This window comes from Macrobrachium nipponense, chromosome 5 (genome assembly GCF_015104395.2).
Source record: "Macrobrachium nipponense isolate FS-2020 chromosome 5, ASM1510439v2, whole genome shotgun sequence".
NCBI lineage: Eukaryota > Metazoa > Arthropoda > Malacostraca > Decapoda > Palaemonidae > Macrobrachium > Macrobrachium nipponense.
This window is the reverse complement of record NC_061107.1, coordinates 142,352,703-142,372,469: the sequence shown is the minus strand read 5'-3', so window position 1 is coordinate 142,372,469 and position 19,767 is coordinate 142,352,703. Positions and strand designations below refer to the sequence as shown.

Sequence of the window (19,767 nt, the reverse complement as noted above, 5' to 3'; positions counted from 1 at the left end):
CTGGGTACTGGACGATCGCTGCAAGACCGAACGCCGGTCTGGCGAGAGTCACCTGAGCTACTCTTACCATCCTTCTGCTCCGTGTCTGGGTCCTGACACGGTGAGCGTACTCAGCAGTCTGGACCTTGGCTGCACGGGGTAACGCTCGCAAGCGGGCAGCCTAGATGGTTCCCGGTCCGGAGGCAGAACCTCTGGAACTGGGAGAAGAGGTACCAGCGGTGGCTGGTGCCTCCATGGTCCCCGTCTGCTTCCTCCCTGAGGAAGGAGAGACGGGTCCCATTCCCGGAGGAATGGGAGGACCAGTGGAAGACCTACCTGTCTCACCAGAGCGAGACAGACCCTTAGAAGTCCTGTGACGAGACTTCTTAGGGCGGGAGACCACCTTCTCTTCTACGGCAAAGCCTTGAAGGTTGAAAGGGTGGAGGCATGAAGATATGATGATCTCGAAGAGTAGGATGACGACACTTGACGAGCTCTCTTCCTCTTCGATTCCTCCAATTTCTGCCAGACTTCTACCATCAGGAGTAGATAAACCTCACAGGGCAGTGAGCAGCTTCGTCCAGTGACATAATTCCTGGGTAGCAGTGGTAAATGAATATGATTATCAGCAGGGGATCAGTACACACACTCGAGGATCGGTACGCAACATGCTACAAGTCATAGGTACACTTCCAAGGTTAGGATAACAAATACGAAGAGCATCCAACCAATACTGCTGTAAACACAATCACCACTAGTCTGTAAAATAAGGAAAAATTATTAATTAATGAGGATACTCTTCACGCATCCAAGGGCACCCCCCTCCGAAGTGAGAGGAGATCCCCCAACATCAACAACGCACGCCCATTCTTCTACCTTCTTCCGACGTAAGTGAAAGGATGAAGGAGAAGAGAAATGACCATAACACCAAAACAAGGACAAATCTTTGAAGTTCCCTCAGTAATTCCCAAGCATAAGCGTAATTTGCGGATGAATACATGTCTCGTTCAAGGATCAATATCACTCACGTTAAATACATGTCTCATCCTCACGTTAAATACATCTCTCGTCCTCATGCAGGTCTGAACCAGTGTTAAATGGCGAAAGAATGTAAATAATATGTTGGCATACCTTCGCCGCCAACTCTTAACACAAGTAGAGGGACGGTTATAAAGGCTATCACAAAAAGTGGGTTTGTATATTAATTGAAAAACAAGGACAAACCTTTTAGTATTAATATCAAACACCATATATTACATATTAAAAAAAAAAAACGATCTCACGGGGAAAAAAGATCAACGACCAGTCAGCGGGAGCTCACAAACACGTCTTCATCGGAATATGGCCGAAAGCAAAGTGGAGTGTTTACATCCGGTCAGGCTAGCCTGCCCCTCGGTAGTTACTGCCTAACCACCTCGTTCAAGATTCAACGGCCGTAATTTCAGCTACGCCGTAAGTACATTCCTTATGTTAAAGGACCTCAGGTTTGTATTACGTGTCGGAACAAACTGCATTACTCTGTTATATGGTTTCTGAGCAATAAATACCATATATTACATATTTAAAATCAAACACCATATATTACATATTTAAAAAAAAAAAGATGATCCCACGGGGAAAAAAGATCAACAACCAGTCAGCCGGAGCTCACAAACACACGTCTTCATCGGAAGATGGCCGAAAGCAAAGTGGAGTGTTTACATCTGGTCAGGCTAGCCTGCCCCACGGTAGTTACTGCCTAACCACCTTGTTCAAGATTCAACGGCCGTAATTCCAGCTGCGCCGTAAGTACATTCCTTATGTTAAAGGACCTCAGGTTTGTATTACCTGTCGGAACAAACTACTTTACTCTGTTATATGGTTTCTGAGCAATAAATACTTATAATGGTATGCTGAGCCTTTTTGGACACCAGTACATTAAGACAAAAATTGTTCACGCCATGACTTCACTGTCAACACACTCTCAACATAGTTCAAGTGTAATTTGGAGTAAATTAAGAACAAATGTGTATACCACGGCGAACTAGACTATGCCAGTTGACGTTTTTCTATACAGTTTTACCTCCTGAACAAGAATTGAAGATATTTTTTCGGCCAGCTGTAATTAACGTGTAATTTACCTTTGAACTCTATCCTACAGTAAGGGGGACCGATGGGAATGCGGGGTTCTGGGTGGGGTAAAACACTTAGGCAAATTGTGGCGTTCAACTGTATCCTACGGTAAGGGGGACCGATGGGAATGCAGGGTTTTGGGTGGAGTAAAACACTTGGGGGAAGGTTTTGTTGTTATTGTGTCATTTCCTCTTATTTATGACATTTGAAACACGAAATACAAGGTTAAATAAAGCAATAAATAAACCAATGGAGCCGTTACATAGCCAAAATCCACTTATTGCTACTGCTATCACGACGCTGAATCCTACTACGCATGCGCCAATCCTACTGCGCATGCGCCGAGATATAAGGGAGCTTTTAGTTCAGACACAAACTTCCTAAGGAGATAAATGATGGGGGTTTTGTAGGGGGCTACATGTATTTAACCAATCATGTTGCATTATTAACCCTATGTTGCGATAGGAGGTTTTTGGGGAGGATTCATGCATTGTTACATATATTCCTTTTCCTCATTTATTTTGTAATTGTGTAATATGATTTCAAGCTTTTATTTCTGTTCCGTTTATCATAGTATTGCTTAATATGTGCACTGACTTGTTCTCACTTCATAATGTTACCTTATATATCTTACAATATTACTTTACAGAAGGCGGTTTTAGGACGTTTCGAGACCTTTCTGTCAATGTTGTGAAATTGATGGTATTACATTTTTTGTGAAATTGGTATTACATCCTTTCATTTTACAGACATTCCAATTTACACATGCATTTTTGTCCCTTCTTTTTTCTATATTCACCTTTACATGCCTGTCTGACCCATAACAATTTCTTGTTCTATTAAGTTAGGTTGGTTAGGTTACGATCCTAACCTCTATGTTACACTTCTAAGATTACCTTCCTTTAAGGGGGGGTATGCCCCCCCGGTCAGGCAACATGCTCTACTAGGTTAGGTTAGGTTAGGTTACGATCCTAACCTATATGTTACACTTCTAAGATTGCCTTCCTTCAAGGGGGGTTACAGGGGGGCTGAGCCCACCCCCAGGTCAGGTAACACATTCTACTAGGTTAGGGTAGGTTAGGTTGGTTTGGTTACTATCCTAACCTATATGTTACACTTCTAAAATTTTAAGTAATATTTATTCGGACAACTGTAATTAACCCCCAGGGTCCAGTACTTAACACGGTGAAATACATTGGACGCCCCAATCCCTAGTGGATGTCGTATCCGCAGTTATGTTCCTTGCGGTCCATGCGGACTGCTTCTGTAGAAATACCATACTTAAGTACCAGAAGTGTAAATATCAGATGTAAAAAACCGTGTATAGATATATAATATATATTTTCATGTATGTATGGATTATTAGCTCTTATGTAAAATGTGTGTCCCTATTGTAAGGTTTCATTGTAATATTTTTTACTTTAATAATAATACACGATAACTTTGGTTTCATAAACATAAAAGAAGCTATGTTTGTACCATTGTACGATTTCACTCAACATTTGTCAAGTTCAATTACCCTTAACCAGGCCTCCCTCATTTCCTATATTGTCCACCCATTACAATACAGTGTTCGTGTTTTTTTTCTCACAAACGTGAATATTTACCACCCCACCCCATCCTCCCTACTCTGCTTTGTGGTCTCCAGCCCCCCCCCCCCCCCCCCCCCCCTCCCTCCTGACAAACTTGCCAGTCTCACTTCACTCATCAACCAGCCAAATGGCAGAAGCACTCCAAGCACCTCCACCTCCTTCGGGCCTCATTACTAACTTGACTCTGCCCCGTACATGTGTTAACTGTTTCATTAGTTATAAGGACATTTCAGCCCGTTACTCGGGGCAGTATGAAAGGTTGGTAATATACTGTCAAGATCACGGCAGTGGCGTACTTTAAAATCCACTTCCACGACCCCAAGACGAGGCTCCATGCCTTCGTGAAAGCGGCTGCTGAACTCTATCCTCCACCCCTTTAAGGTAAGGTTCCTAGTCTTTATGTACTTTGTTATATTGTGTTTTAGTGTCCCAAAGGTTTAGTGCTTTTGATGTCTGTGATATTTATTGGGAATTATTTACTACCATATCCCCAGCGTGGCTTTACCAACTCGTACCTCTGCCTTCCTCTTCCGGTACCCTCTCCACCCCAACCCTTTACAGGACATACGGCTCCCTGTTTAGTTACCGTACCCCCACCCCACCCCTTTACAGGACATAAGGCTCCCTGTTAGTTACGTATCCCACACCCTACCAGCATTCAAATATGGCGGTTTGTTTACATTTCATGGCCCCGAACCAACACTTCGAAGATTGTTAACTCTTAAACGCCGAATGGACATATTAAAAGTCGAGTCAAAATGTCTCCCGTATGCCAAATGGACATACCATACGTCCTCTTCCGGGGGATATTGGGAGTTCACGGATCGAGGTGTTGTTTTGTTTACAATCGTTACGCAGGCGCGCAAGTGCGAATTTCTTTCTTGCCGTACTAAAAAGTATCTGTGACACATCTCGGAAATTATTTCGTCACTTTGACATAATTTTTTTACCATTTTAAATTAGCCGTTACATGGAGTATTATATATTACAAAATGTGCGCATTTTATGTAGAATACAACAAAAAAATACTCATGATTGTAGCTTTATCAGTTTGAGATATTTTTATATAATAACGATAAGTGCCAAAATTTCAACCTTTGGTCAACTTTGACTCTACCGAAATGGTCAAAAAAACGCAATTGTAAGCTAAAACTCTTATATTTTAGTAATATTCAATCATTTACCTTAATTTTCCAACTAATTGAAAGTCTCTAGCACAACATTTCGATTTATGGTGAATTTATGAAAAAACTTTTTTCCTTACGTCCGCGCGGTAACTCTTCCGAAAAAAATCATACATGCGATTGTGGTAATGTTTGCACCATTTTAAAATTAGCCGTTACATAAATTTTTATATATGGAAATGTGCGCAATTTCATGCACAATACAACTAAAAACAACCCATGGTTGTAGCTTTTATCAATTTTGAAATATTTTCATATAAAAATGATAAGTGACAAATTTTCAACCTTTGGTCAACCTTTGAACTCTACACCCGAAATGGTCCGAAAATAAAAAACGCAATTTTGTAAGCTAACAAAACGCTTATATTCTAGTAATATTCAAGCATTTACCTTCATTTTGCAACAAATTGGAAGTCTCTAGCACAATATTTCGATTTATGGTGAATTTCTGAAAAAAATAACATTTTCTTTACGTCCGCGCAGGTAAACTCTTCCGAAAAAATCATACGTGCGATTGTGGTAATGTTTGCACCATTTTAAATTAGCCGTTACATAAAGTTTTATATATGAAAATGTGCGCAATTTCATGTAGAATACAACAAAAAAATAATTGAAGGTTTTGTAGCTTTTCTCATTTTTGAAATATTTTGTATATAAATCACGATAAATAGAAAGAAACCACGTTCGGTCAACTTGACTCTACGAAACGGTCGAAAAAAACGCAATTGTAAGCTAAAACTCTTACAGTCTAGTAATATTCAGTCATTTATCTTCATCTTGAAACAAATTTGAAGTCTCTAGCACAATATTTAGATTTATGGTGAATTTTAAAAAAAAACTTTCCTTCCCTCGCGCGCGCGGATTCTCCACCACAAATCTCCGAAATGCGTACGTCCCATTCTCGGAATATTTGCTCCGTTTCATATCAGGCATTCATAAGAGTTTTATATATGAAAATGATGCGCGCAATTTCATGTAGAATAAAACGAAAAATATTTGAAGGTTGTAGCTTTTCTTATTTCCGAAATAAAATGCATATAAATAATATATATATAAAAAAAATCGACATTCGGTCAACTTTAACTCGTCAGATATGGTCGAAAACTGCATTTGTAAGCTAATAATCTTACAGTATAGTAATATTCAATCAGTTTGTCTTCATTTTGAAAGAAAAATTGGGAAAGTCTCTAGTACAATATTTAGACTTTATGGTGAATTTTTGAATAAATATTTGTTTACGTCCGCACGTTACGAATTCATGCATTATTTTGTGATAATATTTTCTCTTGTTTTGCTTTTATCGTTTTACAATGTGTTATATACAAAAATGATCGCAATTTAGTGTACATTACAACGGAAAAAAGTAACTTTATCTTTAACCGTTTTGCGCACAGCGCGATTTGAATACAATTATATATGAAATTTCGTTTTTTTTGCGCTATCATATATCGCATTATTTATATATGATAATGATAATTATTTCATTTTTTGATGGTTGCATACTAAACGTCAGCCAATGACAAAAAAGGAGCCACAAATGAACTCTTAATCTTGAAAACTAAGCGCGCTGTGATTTTTTGAAAAAAATATTTTTTCCTCTTCCGCGCTCACTCTGAAACACCTCCGGCACACGGGAGACATTTTTTTTTTTTACCGCTTCGGCGTTTAAGGGTTAAGTCGAAGTAGACTATGGCAATTTTCGTTTTCCTGTGTTATTTTGCTTACTTTACAAGAGTTTAAGGTAATATTCTTCCAGTCAACTGTAACTAATCTGTTATTTACCTTTGAACTCTGTAGTTGGTACATCGTACCCCTTGTACTGTCATGTAGTCTTCAGAGGTAAATTACGGTTTAATTACAGTCGACCGAATAAATATTACTTTAAATTCTTGTTCAGCAGGTAAAATAACATAGGAAAACGTCAACTGCCATGGTCTACTGTACCGCAGAATGCGGGCTTAGAATTACCCAAATGAGCACTATGGAGTTTCAGTTGTGTTGGCAGTAAGGATAAAACCACCGATTACCAGGTAAAAATGAAGGTAGATCTAGGGTAACTATCCGCGGCGGCCCAGACTATGGCAGTTGCGGTTTTTCTATGCAGTTTTACCTACTGAACAAGAATTTTAAGTAATATTTATTCGGATGACTGTAATTAACCCCCAAGGTCCAGTACTAAACACGGCGAAATACATTGGACGCCCCAATCCCTAGTGGATATCGTATCCGCGGTTACGTTTCTTGCAGGGTAATTCTAAAGAATAGTTCCACACGAACTGCAAGGAACCTAACCGCGGATACGACATCCACTAGGGATTAGGGCGTCCAATGTATTTCGCCGTGTTTAGTACTGGCCCTTGGGGGTTAATTACAGTCGTCCGGATAAACAAATTACTTTAAACTCTTGTTCAGTGGGTAAAATAACAGGAAAACGTCAATTGCCATAGTCTAGGCCACCATGGATTGCTTCTGTAGAAATACCAAAATAAATTTCAATTCAAACCATGACCCCGAGAATAAGAAGTTTCATACTTTCACTAATATAGGCAACAAAATGTTGTTTTATTTTGCTGATTACAACTGCAATCTTGAGTCTTGAGTAAGATCAATAAACGTTACATACTAAGTAGGCTAATATTGTTCAAATGAGCACAGGGAAGGACGTTGGATCAATGCCGGTTACGAAAGGGACTGGAGGCGGACGACGCCATATTAGATTTAATATCTGCTTGAAAACATATTTTACGAACTCTGCACATGCTTATTTTAGTTCGTATGGCGCTTTCATATATCACAATATGTTGACGAAACTTCAATCTTTTGAATGATATCCTTAGAGATGCCATTGTATTCTTGTCTCACCAATTAAATATCGAGTGAATAAGACTGATCGGTTGTTTCCCCTAGGACACTGTAACTTCCAAAGAAAATACCGGACGCGAGTTATTACCTAGATATACCGAAACAAAATTCATCCAGAAATATCCTAATCATGTGTGACATTCGGAATTGTTTTGAGAAACAGTATCTTATACTGGTTCTGGATGTCTAAAACTGAAAAAGTGATAACTTAGTGTCCTACAGGTCTACCTACTGAAAAGATGTCTTGATGGCATTATACAGCAGGTGTCCTTAGGCATCAAGGGTTTTAAAGGCAAGCCTGTTGAGGAAACAGTAGGTAGGTAATATCAGTGTAGCCATAGAGCGGGAGAAACGACCAAAAGTGCGGAGAAGATTCGAGGGGGCGTCATTGAATGCAGAGCTGAGTCTGCACTCCTCACGTATGGGCGCTGTAGGTCCGCATATATATTTATGCTTTTAAAACTTTTTTCCATTGATAAAAAAAATGATTGAAATTAAAAATATATTTTTGAAAATACTAATATTTTTGAAAGATGAACCATTTTCACTAGTCTCGAGTGTTCACGCGCCAATATCATATACGATCGTTCGATTGTCAATTAACCCTTAAACGCCGACTGGACGTATTTTACGTCGACATTTTTTGTTTTCTCTCGGGTGCCGACTGGATGTATTTTACGTCGACATACAAAAGTTTTTTTAAAAACAAAAATTCGCGGAAAAATACTTTTAGGCCTACCAGCCGAAAACTCTTGAATCACGCGCCTTGGGATGCTGGGAGTTCACGGATCAAGGTGTTGTTTTGTTTACATCGTTACGCAGGCGGGCAAGCGCGAATTTCTTTCTTGCCGCACTAAAAAGCAAGGTCTAAAAGAATACCAGGTCAGACCGTCTCAGCGTTACTGTGCATATTTGTGACGTCGCTGGTTATGTGGCCATAAAAGAAAACCAAGAAACAATAAAAAGAAGGGTTCACTATGGGAATTGTTTGCCCACACCCATTCTCTCTCTCTCTGTCACGACCTTGGGTGAGAGGGGTCCCCGTTAATCTTCAGGTACTGCTGAATTAAAGGATTGAATCTGGTCTAAGAGAGCTTCTTTGTTCTTCACTCTGGTGTAGTCCCAGATACTGACTGATGCCATTTTTTTTACCTGAACCTCGGCCAGATGCAGCCTCGTGACGTCATGCGCGAGATTGTCCTTATTTTGGTCGGAAGCGGTCTGACCTGGTATTCTTTAGACCTTGCTAAAAAGTATCTGTGACACATCTCGGAAATTATTTCGTCACTTTGACATAATTTTTTTACCACATTTTAAATTAGCCGTTACGTGACTATTATATATGAAAATGTGCGCATTTTTATGTAGAATACAAACAATAAAATACTCATGATTGTAGCTTTTATCACTTTTGAGATATTTCATATAAATAACGATAAGTGCCAAAATTTCAACCTTCGGTCAACTTTGACTCTACCGAAATGGTCGAAAAACGCAATTGTAAGCTAAAACTCTTATATTTTAGTAATATTCAATCATTTAACTTAATTTTGCAACTAATTGGAAGTCTCTAGCACAATATTTCGATTTATGGTGAATTTATGAAAAAACTTTTTCCTTACGTCCGCGCGGTAACTCTTCCGAAAATAATCATACATGCGATTGTGGTAATGTTTTGCACCATTTTAAATTAGCCGTTACATAAAGTTTTATAATATGAACAAAATGTGCGCAATTTCATGCACAATACAACTAAAAACACCCATGGTTTGTAGCTTTTATCAATTTTGAAATATTTTCATATAAAAATGATAAGTCGACAAATTTTCAACCTTCGGTCAATTTTGACTCTACCGAAATGGTCGAAAAACGCAATTGTAAGCTAAAACGCTTATATTCTAGTAATATTCAAGCATTTACCTTCATTTTGTAACAAATTGGAAGTCTCTAGCAAATATTTCGATTTATGGTGAATTTATGAAAAAAAATAACATTTTCTTTACGTCCGCGCGGTAACTCTTCCGAAAAAATCATACGTGCGATTGTGGTAATGTTTGCACCATTTTAAAATTAGGCCGTTGACATAAACGTTTTATATATGAAAAATGTGCGCAATTTCATGTACTTAATACAACCAAAAAATATGTTTTGAAGGTTGTAGCTTCCTTTTCTCATTTTCGAAATATTTGCATATAAATCACGATAAATAGAAAAAAAACCACGTTCGGGTCAAACAAATTTGACTCTACCGAAATGGTCGAAAAAACGCAATTGTAAGATAAAACTCTTACAGTGTAGTAATATTCAGTCATTTATCTTCATCGTGAAACAAATTCGAAGTCTCTAGCACAATATTTAAATTTATGGTGAATTTTAAAAAAAAACTTTCCTTCCCTCCGCGCGCGGATTCTCCGCCACAAATCTCCGAAATGCGTAGTCCCATTCTCGGAATATTTGCTCCGTTTCATATTAGGCATTTCATAGAGTTTTTATATATGAAAATGTGCGCAATTTCATGTAGAATAAAACGAAAATATTTGAAGGTTGTAGCTTCTTATTTCCGAAATAATTGCATATAAAAAAATATATATAAAAAAATTCGACATTCGGTCAACTTTAACACGTCAGATTTTGGTCGAAAACTGCATTTGTAAGCTAATATTCTTACAGTATAGTAATATTCAATCATTTGGCTTCATTTTGAAAGAAATGGGAAGTCTCTAGGACAATATTTAGATTTATGGTGAATTTTTGAAAAAAATATGTTTACGTCCGCGCGTTTAAACGAATTCATGCATTATTTTGTGATAATATTTTTCTCTCTGTGTTGCTTTTATCGTTTTACAATTTGTTATATACCAAAAGGATCGCAATTTAGAGTACATTACAACGAAAAAAAAGTAACTTGTTACTTCAACCGTTTTGCGCACAGCGCGATTTGAATACAATTATATATGAAATTTCGTTTTTACGCAATCATATATCGCATATTTATATATGATAATGATAATTTTTTTCATTTCTGATGGTTGCATACTAAACTTCAGGTAATGACAAAAAAAGGAGCCAAAAAATGAACTCTAATCTTCAAAACTAAGCGCGCTATGATTTTGAAAAAAATATTTTTTTCCGCTCCCGCGCTCACTCTGAACGTCTCCGGCACACGGGAGACTTTTTTTTTTTATTTTTTTTTTTACCGCTTAGGGCGTTTAAGGGTTAAGAACCGATTTTGACAACAGTAAATGATGTAACCCAAACGCGATGTCTTACAATGGCATTCATTCTTTAGGTCCTCAATTTGCCTTTGTAATTATATATATAGGTTAGTAAAATTTGGTTAATTTGTGAATTAATCTTAGGGTGAAGACTGACTTACATTATTGTAAACTTAGTCATGTTTAATGAGTTTTTATTTTATTTTATTTACTTATTTTTCTTAGAAAACAACTGCAAATATGTATAGGTAATTGCATTAGTTGAAGTGATTCAACTGATTATAACCGAGTAAGTTTCGATATCAGTATGCTAGGAAGTGGTGCATTATAATCGTGGATTTTCTTTATATCAATGTAGCTTATTGATAAAAAAAAAAAAAAAGGACCAATTATGATGTGCTCTTTTCCAATTTTTTTTAAACTCATAGCCCGAATAGGGCATTCGTTTGGCTTAGGATTGCCACATGTATGCCATAAAACATGCATAATATGCTGTGCCCCATTCTCTTGGAGGGGAAATATCTCATTTCAAAATATCTGGATCATAAAAGGTGGCATATAGACCTACATGTTTCATATCGTTTTTGTCAGTTTACAATGCTTATGACATTGATATTAAAGCCTAGACCTATGTTATATGTTAGGTTGTTTATTAGCATTATTACTTCAGCAAACGTTTTTATTTAACATACAGCATATTACCTAAAGTGACAAATGTGGCTTAAAAAAGAAAAGAAAGAATAAACTACTTATGAATATCGAAGGATTTATGAAGCTTGTCAACTTAATCAGTGGGGAACGCAAAGAAATGAATGAAAAGCAACCGTTTTTAGTAAAGAAATACATTTCAGTGCAGTTTTTTTTAAAATTCCCAGTTTTTCCTGAAAACTTTTTGAATAAATTTACTTGCCCGTGTTCACTTTGTAGCCTAATTTACACATCAAATCATGTATAACAATCATAACATAAAACCAGAATTCTTTTATTATATATATATATATATATATATAGACAGATATATTATATATAATTATATATATATATATATATATATATATATGTACATATATATATCAATAACAGTATAACATATACATATAAACAACATATACACACACACTACACACACATAATATATATATATATATATATAGATATTTTTTTTTTATATATATATATATATGTTATATATAAACATATAATATAAAATATACCATATTACATAACCTAACACAACACAACAAAACACACATAGGCATTATATAATATATATATATATATATATATATAATTAATATATATATTATATATATATATATATATATAATATATATATAATATGTATATATAATATATACAGGCGGTCCCCGGGTTACGACGGTTCCCCGGCTTACGACGTTCCGAGGTTACGACGCTTTTTCTTAAATATTCAATGGAAATTCCGTCCTGGGTTACGACGCTTGTTTTTCCGAGGTTACGACGCTGACGATTCCTCCGACGCTCCGAGTTAACGACGCTTTTAAAAAACGCATGCTATGATAGAAAAATCCTTTATAGTTTAGCACAGTACATAATAAAAATATGTTTTTGGTTACATTACAACAAAAATTTTGAGGTTATGATGATTTTTTGACACTTTTTTTTTCGATTTTTTATTTTTTGAATTTTTTTAGTGACGCCGCATATGCGGAACTAGTTTGCGGGCGAATGAATACACTAGCTTGGGATGCGCAGTTTAAAAACAAAACAGTCCAAAAGCGCAAATATAATGAAAAATCATTGCTTGTTTCCAGTTACATAATTAAAAAAAAACTAAGTTTCTGGTTAGATTACAACACAAATTCCAAGGTTACGACGTTTTGTTATGCTTTTTAACGATACCTCATATGCAGAACTAGTTTTTTTGAGCGGAGGTGCATAAATTAATTAACGCTATTAAACTGTATGGTAAATTGACCGAACGACGACCTCGGACAGTCGAGGACGCCAAGCGTAACAATACGAAAGGACGCCACTTCAATCGCGTGCCTGCCTGCATTTCACAGGTTTGTGTGCTGACGTTGCTGAAATTCCTTGCCATTTTCGCAAATTTACAATGGCTCCTAAACGCCAAAGTACTTCCTACTCCGATGATAGTTCATCCAAGAAGAGGAAGGTCATCACGATGGAGGTCAAATATGACGTGATAAAGCGTTCGGAGAAGGGAGAAACTAACACCGAAATAGGCCGTTCTTTAGGCTTGAGCAGGACCACGGTGGTAACCATTGTGAAGGACAAGGAACGTATTCTGAAGCATGTTAAGGATGCTGCACCCGATGAAGTCAACGGTGATAAACGAGAAGCAACGTAGCCAGAGCATTGTTGAAATGGAGAAATTGCTCATGATCTGGCTGGAGGACCAGAACCAGCGACGTGTTCCGGTGAGCTTAAGTGTGATCCAGGAGAAGGCTAGAGCGCTGCATGAGCAGTAGTGAAAAAGTTTGGCGAAGGCAGTGCTGGTGGTGAATTTTCCGCGAGTAGAGGTTGGTTTAACCGTTTTAAGGCTCGTGCAAATTTGCATAATGTGAAGCTGCAAGGTGAAGCTGCTAGTGCTGATAGCGAAGCAGCAGAAAGTTTTCCAGGTGGTTTGGCTGAGATAATTAAGGATGTGGTTACACGGCTGACCAAGTCTTTAATGTGGATGAGACTGGATTATTTTGGAAAAGAATGCCAAATCGAACGTACCTTTCCAAGGAGGAAGAAGCAGCACCTGGCCATAAAGCTGGAAAGGAGCGACTGACTTTGCTGTGGTTTTGGGGCCCAATGCAAGTGGTGATTTGAAACTGAAGCCCTTGCTGGTGTATTTTGCCGAGAATCCCAGGGCTTTCAAGGCATTTTTCAAGAGTCAACTCCCTGTGATTTGGAAATCAAACAAGAAGGCGTGGGTTACCTTAATGGTCTTCGAAGATTGGTTCAATGACCATTTCGTGCCAGCAGTGGAGCGGTATTTGACTTCGAAGGGTCTGCCTTTTAAGGCCCTCTTAGTCCTGGACAATGCCCCTGGTCACCCTTCAAATTTGAGCGACATGCATCCTAATGTGAAGGTGGTGTACCTCCCACCCAATACCACATCGCTGATACAGCCAATGGACCAGGGAGTAATAGCTAATTTCAAGGCTTACTACCTTAGAAGGACCATACGTTTTGCTTTGAGGGCCATAGAAGCTAACAAGGAGTTGACACTGAAGCAATTCTGGAAGGGCTACAACATTGCTGATGCAGTGAAAAATATTGCAAGTGCTTGGGACGAGGTGAAGACGACCACTTTAAATGGGGCCTGGAGGAAACTGTGTCCACAGTTTGTGCACAGTTTTGAAGGCTTTGACCAGGCAGAGACCGTCGAGACTGTGACGAGGAAGATCGTAGGGCTAAGCAAGAGGCTGAAACTAGATCTTGAACCTGATGATGTAACAGAGCTGCTGGCTTCCCATGGAGAGGAATTGTCTGCAGAGGACTTACTAGAACTTGAACAACAAATGATTGAGGAAGAGGAGGCGGCACCAGAGCCAAAACCCAGGTCATTAACTGTGAAAGGCTTGTCAGAGGGTTTTACTCATCTGGAGAGAGCCTTGGCTTCTTTTGAGGCAGAAGACCCTAACGTTTCTAGGTTTGACAAAATCAAGAGAGGAATCATGGATTTGGTGACTTTCCTACAAGGAGACCCTGAAGGAGAAGCAGACGAAGAGAAGTGTGCAGTCCAGGCTTGACACTTTCTTTCACAAGTCTCCAGTACCACCACCTCCCACTCCTAGTCCTGGTAAGGAATTCTGAACTGTTACTAATTTATGTGTTTACATAGTGTACATATTAAAATGTGTTAAGTTTTTTAATGTAACAACTAAATGTAAGAGTAAATTGTAACTTCATTAATTTTCATCATTTGTAATTTTATTGCAGAAGAAGTGGTGACAGTTCCAGATCCCCCTGTACTACCTGTGACAGTTCCAGATCTCCCTGTACTACCTGTGACAGTTCCAGATCTCCCTGTACTACCTGTGACAGTTCCAGATCCCCCTGTACCTGGACCCTCTGTATCAGCCCGCCCACCTGTACGTGTACAATCAGGTAAGCAATTTCATTTTCTCATTTCATGTTGGAAATTGTTTACACCCTACATACATACGTACACTAACTTACATAGTGGTACAATGTGTTTGATGTTGCATAACCTTATTATTTATTTTTTTTTTTTCATTTCAGACCCCTTTGATAGTGACAGTGACCCAGATGACCCTGAGCCTTTCCATGGTTTTGATGCCTCGCCCTATACATCAGGTAAGGAATCCTTAACAAATTTGTATAAAATGTTTTATAAATTGCTAATAGAAATTTTATTAAAAGTGTACATATGCTACAATTACATCCACCTTATAATATATTTATGTACCCTATCATTCTTTCCAGATGTAGATGTTCCCTCATCAGTTGATACGAGTATCACCTCTCCAGAGCCCAAATCAGTTGATACGAGTAGTATCACCTCTCCCATTCCTTCAGGTAAAAGAATTCTTCATTTTTTATATTGAACATACGTATTACACACTACTACATATGCAAACAGTAATAACATGTGCAGTAGTTACAGTAGTAGTAACTATCATTTTATATATTTTTTTATCATTCCAGACTCCCAGCACCTGCCCATCCAACTCCATAGCCCAGCCACCCACTCTCATGTACCATATGGCCATCCCAGTAAGCAAGCCAACCACTAGAATTTGGTAAGGACATTTTTTTTTATTAATTTTTTATTATTACATATGTAATAACCATGTTATGTATGTAACATACATACTATATAATCATATGTACTATTACATTATCATTCCAGACTGGCATGCACCTGTGACTTACATAAACCAGACCTCTACATAGCCTACATGTCTTCATTTTGCTGAAGGTAAGGAATTCTCAGTTGTGTTTAATGTTTGCATACGTACAATAAATTTTGTACACCTAAGTGGTTACATACTGTCCTTTAATATTAATTCTTCATTCCAGACTGCCCATCATCCTAGCCTGTTATCTGTGATAAAGCACACTGAAGTTAGGTTTGGAATGCATCCTTATCATGAATGCTCTACACCTCCACCTCCATCTCCCACAACCTAGGTAACAGCTTTGAGACTCACTAAAAGTTGGTAAGTTATGTAAGGAATTTCTAAATTAAGTTTTATACTACATGTTATATGTGATATTTTTTTAAAAACCACTGTATGGTGCATATTACTGTATGTAACTTACTATGCATAGAGTACTTACTGACAAAATTATTTTTTGTACATTCCAGAACCCCCTGAATGATGTAGGCTATGGGGCCACATAAGACTTTGTCCATCCAGGGTTACATTGAACGACAACTTTTAAACTAAAAGTAAGGAATTAATTAACATACATAACTCTTTTAGTACTCTTGATATATCTACAGTAATTAACATATTGCATTCACAACTTTCTGTATGTATATTTTGTACACTAATTTTGTTACTTTTTCCTTACCAGAACCAACATTTTTCACACAACTCCAGGTTGTTACTAACAAATTACTACTACAAGTGTCATCAAGGGATAACTACAAGTAGAAGCACCATTTTTGGATGGAAAAAAACCTTCAGGAAAGTATACGTATCACATGTAACATGTAGTGTAACAAAGTATGAACAGTAAGGTTTTTACATACAGTAGTATTACATACGTACATAACTTTTTTTACAGGAATTTCCAACCAAGTTTGATTATGTACATACATGTTATAAAACCACTGTACGTATGGTTACTGTATGTAACTACTAAACATACATAAACATGACTTAACTTTGATACTTTTTTGGTACATTCCAGAAAACCAGGACCCCCTCCATGATGCAGGCTATGGGGCCACATAAAACTTTGTCCAGGGTTACTACATAACATAAACGGTAAGGAATTATACATAGTGTAGTAAACATACATTAAGTAAGTTTTATACGTACATACTAAAAAAAAGTGACCAAGATCTCTCACATGGGATAAGTGATCAAGGTCCCTCATGGAATTACGTACATACTGTACACTCCCTGCTGAACAGGGGGTGTAGACCAATCATTTACTATGCATACCAGTTGATATTAAACCACTGTATGGTGCATATTACTGTATGTAACTTACTATGCATAGAGTACTTACTGACAAAATTATTTTTTGTACATTCCAGAACCCCTGAATGATGTAGGCTATGGGGCCACATAAGACTTTGTGCATCCAGGGTTACATAGCACGACAACTTTAAACTAAAGGTAAGGAATTAATTAACATACATTAACTAAGTTTTATACATGTTATATATGTGATATTAAACCACTGTATGGTGCATATTACTGTATGTAACTTACTATGCATAGAGTATACTTACTGACATACTAATTATTTTTTGTACATTCCAGAACCCCCTGAATGATGTAGGCTATGGGGCCACATAAGACTTTGTGCATCCAGGGTTACATAGCAGGACAACTTTAAACTAAAAGTAAGGAATTAATTCACATACATTAACTTTTTTAACTCTTGATATAACTCAAGTAAGGAATTATAAACTAAAAGTAAGGAATTAATTAACATACATTAACTCTTTTACTCTTGATATCTATAATTTACATATTGCATTCAGGACTTTGTGTAGTATTTTGTACTAATTGTGTTATACTTTTACCTTCCAGAGCTACCAGACTGGGATTTTAGTGTACTCCAGGATCTACCAAATACTACTACGAAGTGTACAGTGCATAATATAGTGTTTAGTGTATAATCTAACCTAAGGATTAAGTGTAAGTAACAATTGTTTTGCTTTATAGTGTCACAAGAGTTTAATAAAGAATTATACCTTCAAGAACCATCCTTTGCCATTGAATAACCACACTACACATCATGCAATATACTTGCATGTCACACAGGTAAGGTCTCTACTTTTTCTTAGTTTTAAGGCATATTTCCAAGTGTCGTTCCAGCTTACGACGATTTTCGGCTTACGACGCGCCTCAGAACGGAACCCCCGTCGTAACCCGGGGACTGCCCTGGTATATCTTATTTATATATAATATAATATATATATTATATATTATTATATATATATATAATATATTATATATATATTAAGATATATATCGAATGTAATAAATCAGCTTTAAGACAACACTGTCCGCGTATCTCGTCAACTAAATTTTACTATCATTAAAAGATATGAAGCACTGAATTTCGGAAAGGGGAAAATCTAAATCCAAAAAGGTTTAATTAGTAAGCCCAACTCATATAATGTTAAAGATGCGGTTAATATATAACCAGGGTGACTATTTTGTCTAGTTAGTGTAGCAAAATAACATTGCTTGACAATTAACACTATACCTCCCGGCAACCCTGCTAGGTATAGACCTCTAGGCCTACTTACCTACTACCTAGGCCTACTACTTCTAGTACTACATACCGAGCCTACTTTTTAACAATGGCCAGAATCTTTATAACCCTATAGGTATTTTACTATGACATACCTAAATGGGATTACTGATGCTCTGACATCAAAACTGACATCACTAGTATTACATTGTATCGCCACAGCAATATGCTGAAACGGGCGCCATGTTAACAGAAGATGCGAGTCCACTGCTAACAACATATTTCTGAGACTAGGCCTATTTATGGCAAATAAAATTCAGTGCGCTTTGCTTACCTGTGCAATTTAATCCATTTTTCTCATGAGAAGTCCTGTGCCCATTTACGAAATTGTAAGCTCCTCAAAGTTCACTGTTAAGAAAATAAAAGAAAATTTCACAAAAGCACAAGGGTTACGCGTATGACGTGGGTTGCCGACGGCCTTTAAATAAAGATGTCACGCTAACTACGATCTGCGCCTGCGCAAACAACGCTGCTCTGGTGGCATGATGCATCACGCCAAATTACAGATGCAAACCACTCCACATATACAATTTAAATAATAGCAATCGCAGGTTTTACTGATTTTGTACGGACTTATATAAATGCAGCACCTTTAACTGCTATAAGTAGGGTGACCAGACGTCATTCTTTCAGGGGAAGAGTCCCCCATTTCGAATATCTGTCCTTCTGGGGACGTAGTGCTAATCCCCCCAGGGATTTACGGAGTTTGCCCGTCATGTGTCCAACATAGAATACTTAAATTGTAATAAACGACGTAGTGTGTTTTTTTTTTACTGTTCATAGAATCATGCCTATAAGTTTCCTTTTTTATGCTATCAAAACATATATTTTACTATTGAAAGTAACACTTGCTCTGAATAAATGCTGACTGAATCATACTCTTTCATTTATTCAATGATATATATATATATATATATATATATATATATATATATATATATATATATATATATATATATATGTGTGTGTGTGTGTGTGTGTGTGTGTGTGTGTGTGTGTGTGTGTGTGTGTGTGTGTGTGTGTGCAATTTTCGAAAAATAAATCTCATATGTCAGGATTCAGGATGAAAAGATCAAGCAGCTGTGATTCTCTCTCTCTCTCTCTCTCTCTCTCTCTCTCTCTCTCTCTTATATATATATATATATATATATATATATATATATATATATATATATATATATATATATATAAGACAGAAAACGTTGGCGAAAGCAGGCTACAGCATATGGAAGGACAGGGTGACAAGGAGATAGCCGGTCATCAGGTGATAGTACATTTATTGCCGACGCGTTTCGTAACACAGTTACATCATCAAGGCTAAAAGAGAAACAACACAAATTAAAATACATGAATCATAAC

At 37.2% G+C, this 19,767-nt stretch overlaps 1 protein-coding gene and 3 long non-coding RNA genes across 4 annotated transcripts in view; 3 read left to right on the top strand and 1 right to left on the bottom strand.

Annotated features, from left to right (window-relative positions):
- The window catches only part of LOC135215685 (uncharacterized), a 330,613-nt gene extending 311,650 nt beyond the window's left edge, over positions 1–18,963 (bottom strand). Inside the window, exon 1 of the long non-coding RNA XR_010314755.1 lies at positions 18,683–18,963. This is a non-coding gene — a long non-coding RNA (uncharacterized LOC135215685). The remainder of the gene's footprint in view (positions 1–18,682) is intronic.
- On the top strand, positions 13,855–15,480 carry LOC135215242 (tigger transposable element-derived protein 1-like). The gene is made up of 4 exons (XM_064249757.1): positions 13,855–14,740; positions 14,884–15,048; positions 15,184–15,258; positions 15,388–15,480. The coding sequence occupies exon 1, from the start codon at positions 13,878–13,880 to the stop codon at positions 14,688–14,690; it is 813 nt and encodes a 270-aa protein (XP_064105827.1). The 5' UTR covers positions 13,855–13,877; the 3' UTR covers positions 14,691–14,740; positions 14,884–15,048; positions 15,184–15,258; positions 15,388–15,480.
- On the top strand, positions 15,622–16,357 carry LOC135215241 (uncharacterized). Its single transcript, XR_010314627.1, has 4 exons — positions 15,622–15,704; positions 15,815–15,883; positions 15,985–16,124; positions 16,274–16,357. It is a non-coding gene; the product is annotated as an uncharacterized LOC135215241 (long non-coding RNA).
- On the top strand, positions 17,179–17,786 carry LOC135215240 (uncharacterized). Its single transcript, XR_010314626.1, has 3 exons — positions 17,179–17,258; positions 17,406–17,488; positions 17,679–17,786. It is a non-coding gene; the product is annotated as an uncharacterized LOC135215240 (long non-coding RNA).
- Positions 18,964–19,767: the final 804 nt, after the last annotated feature.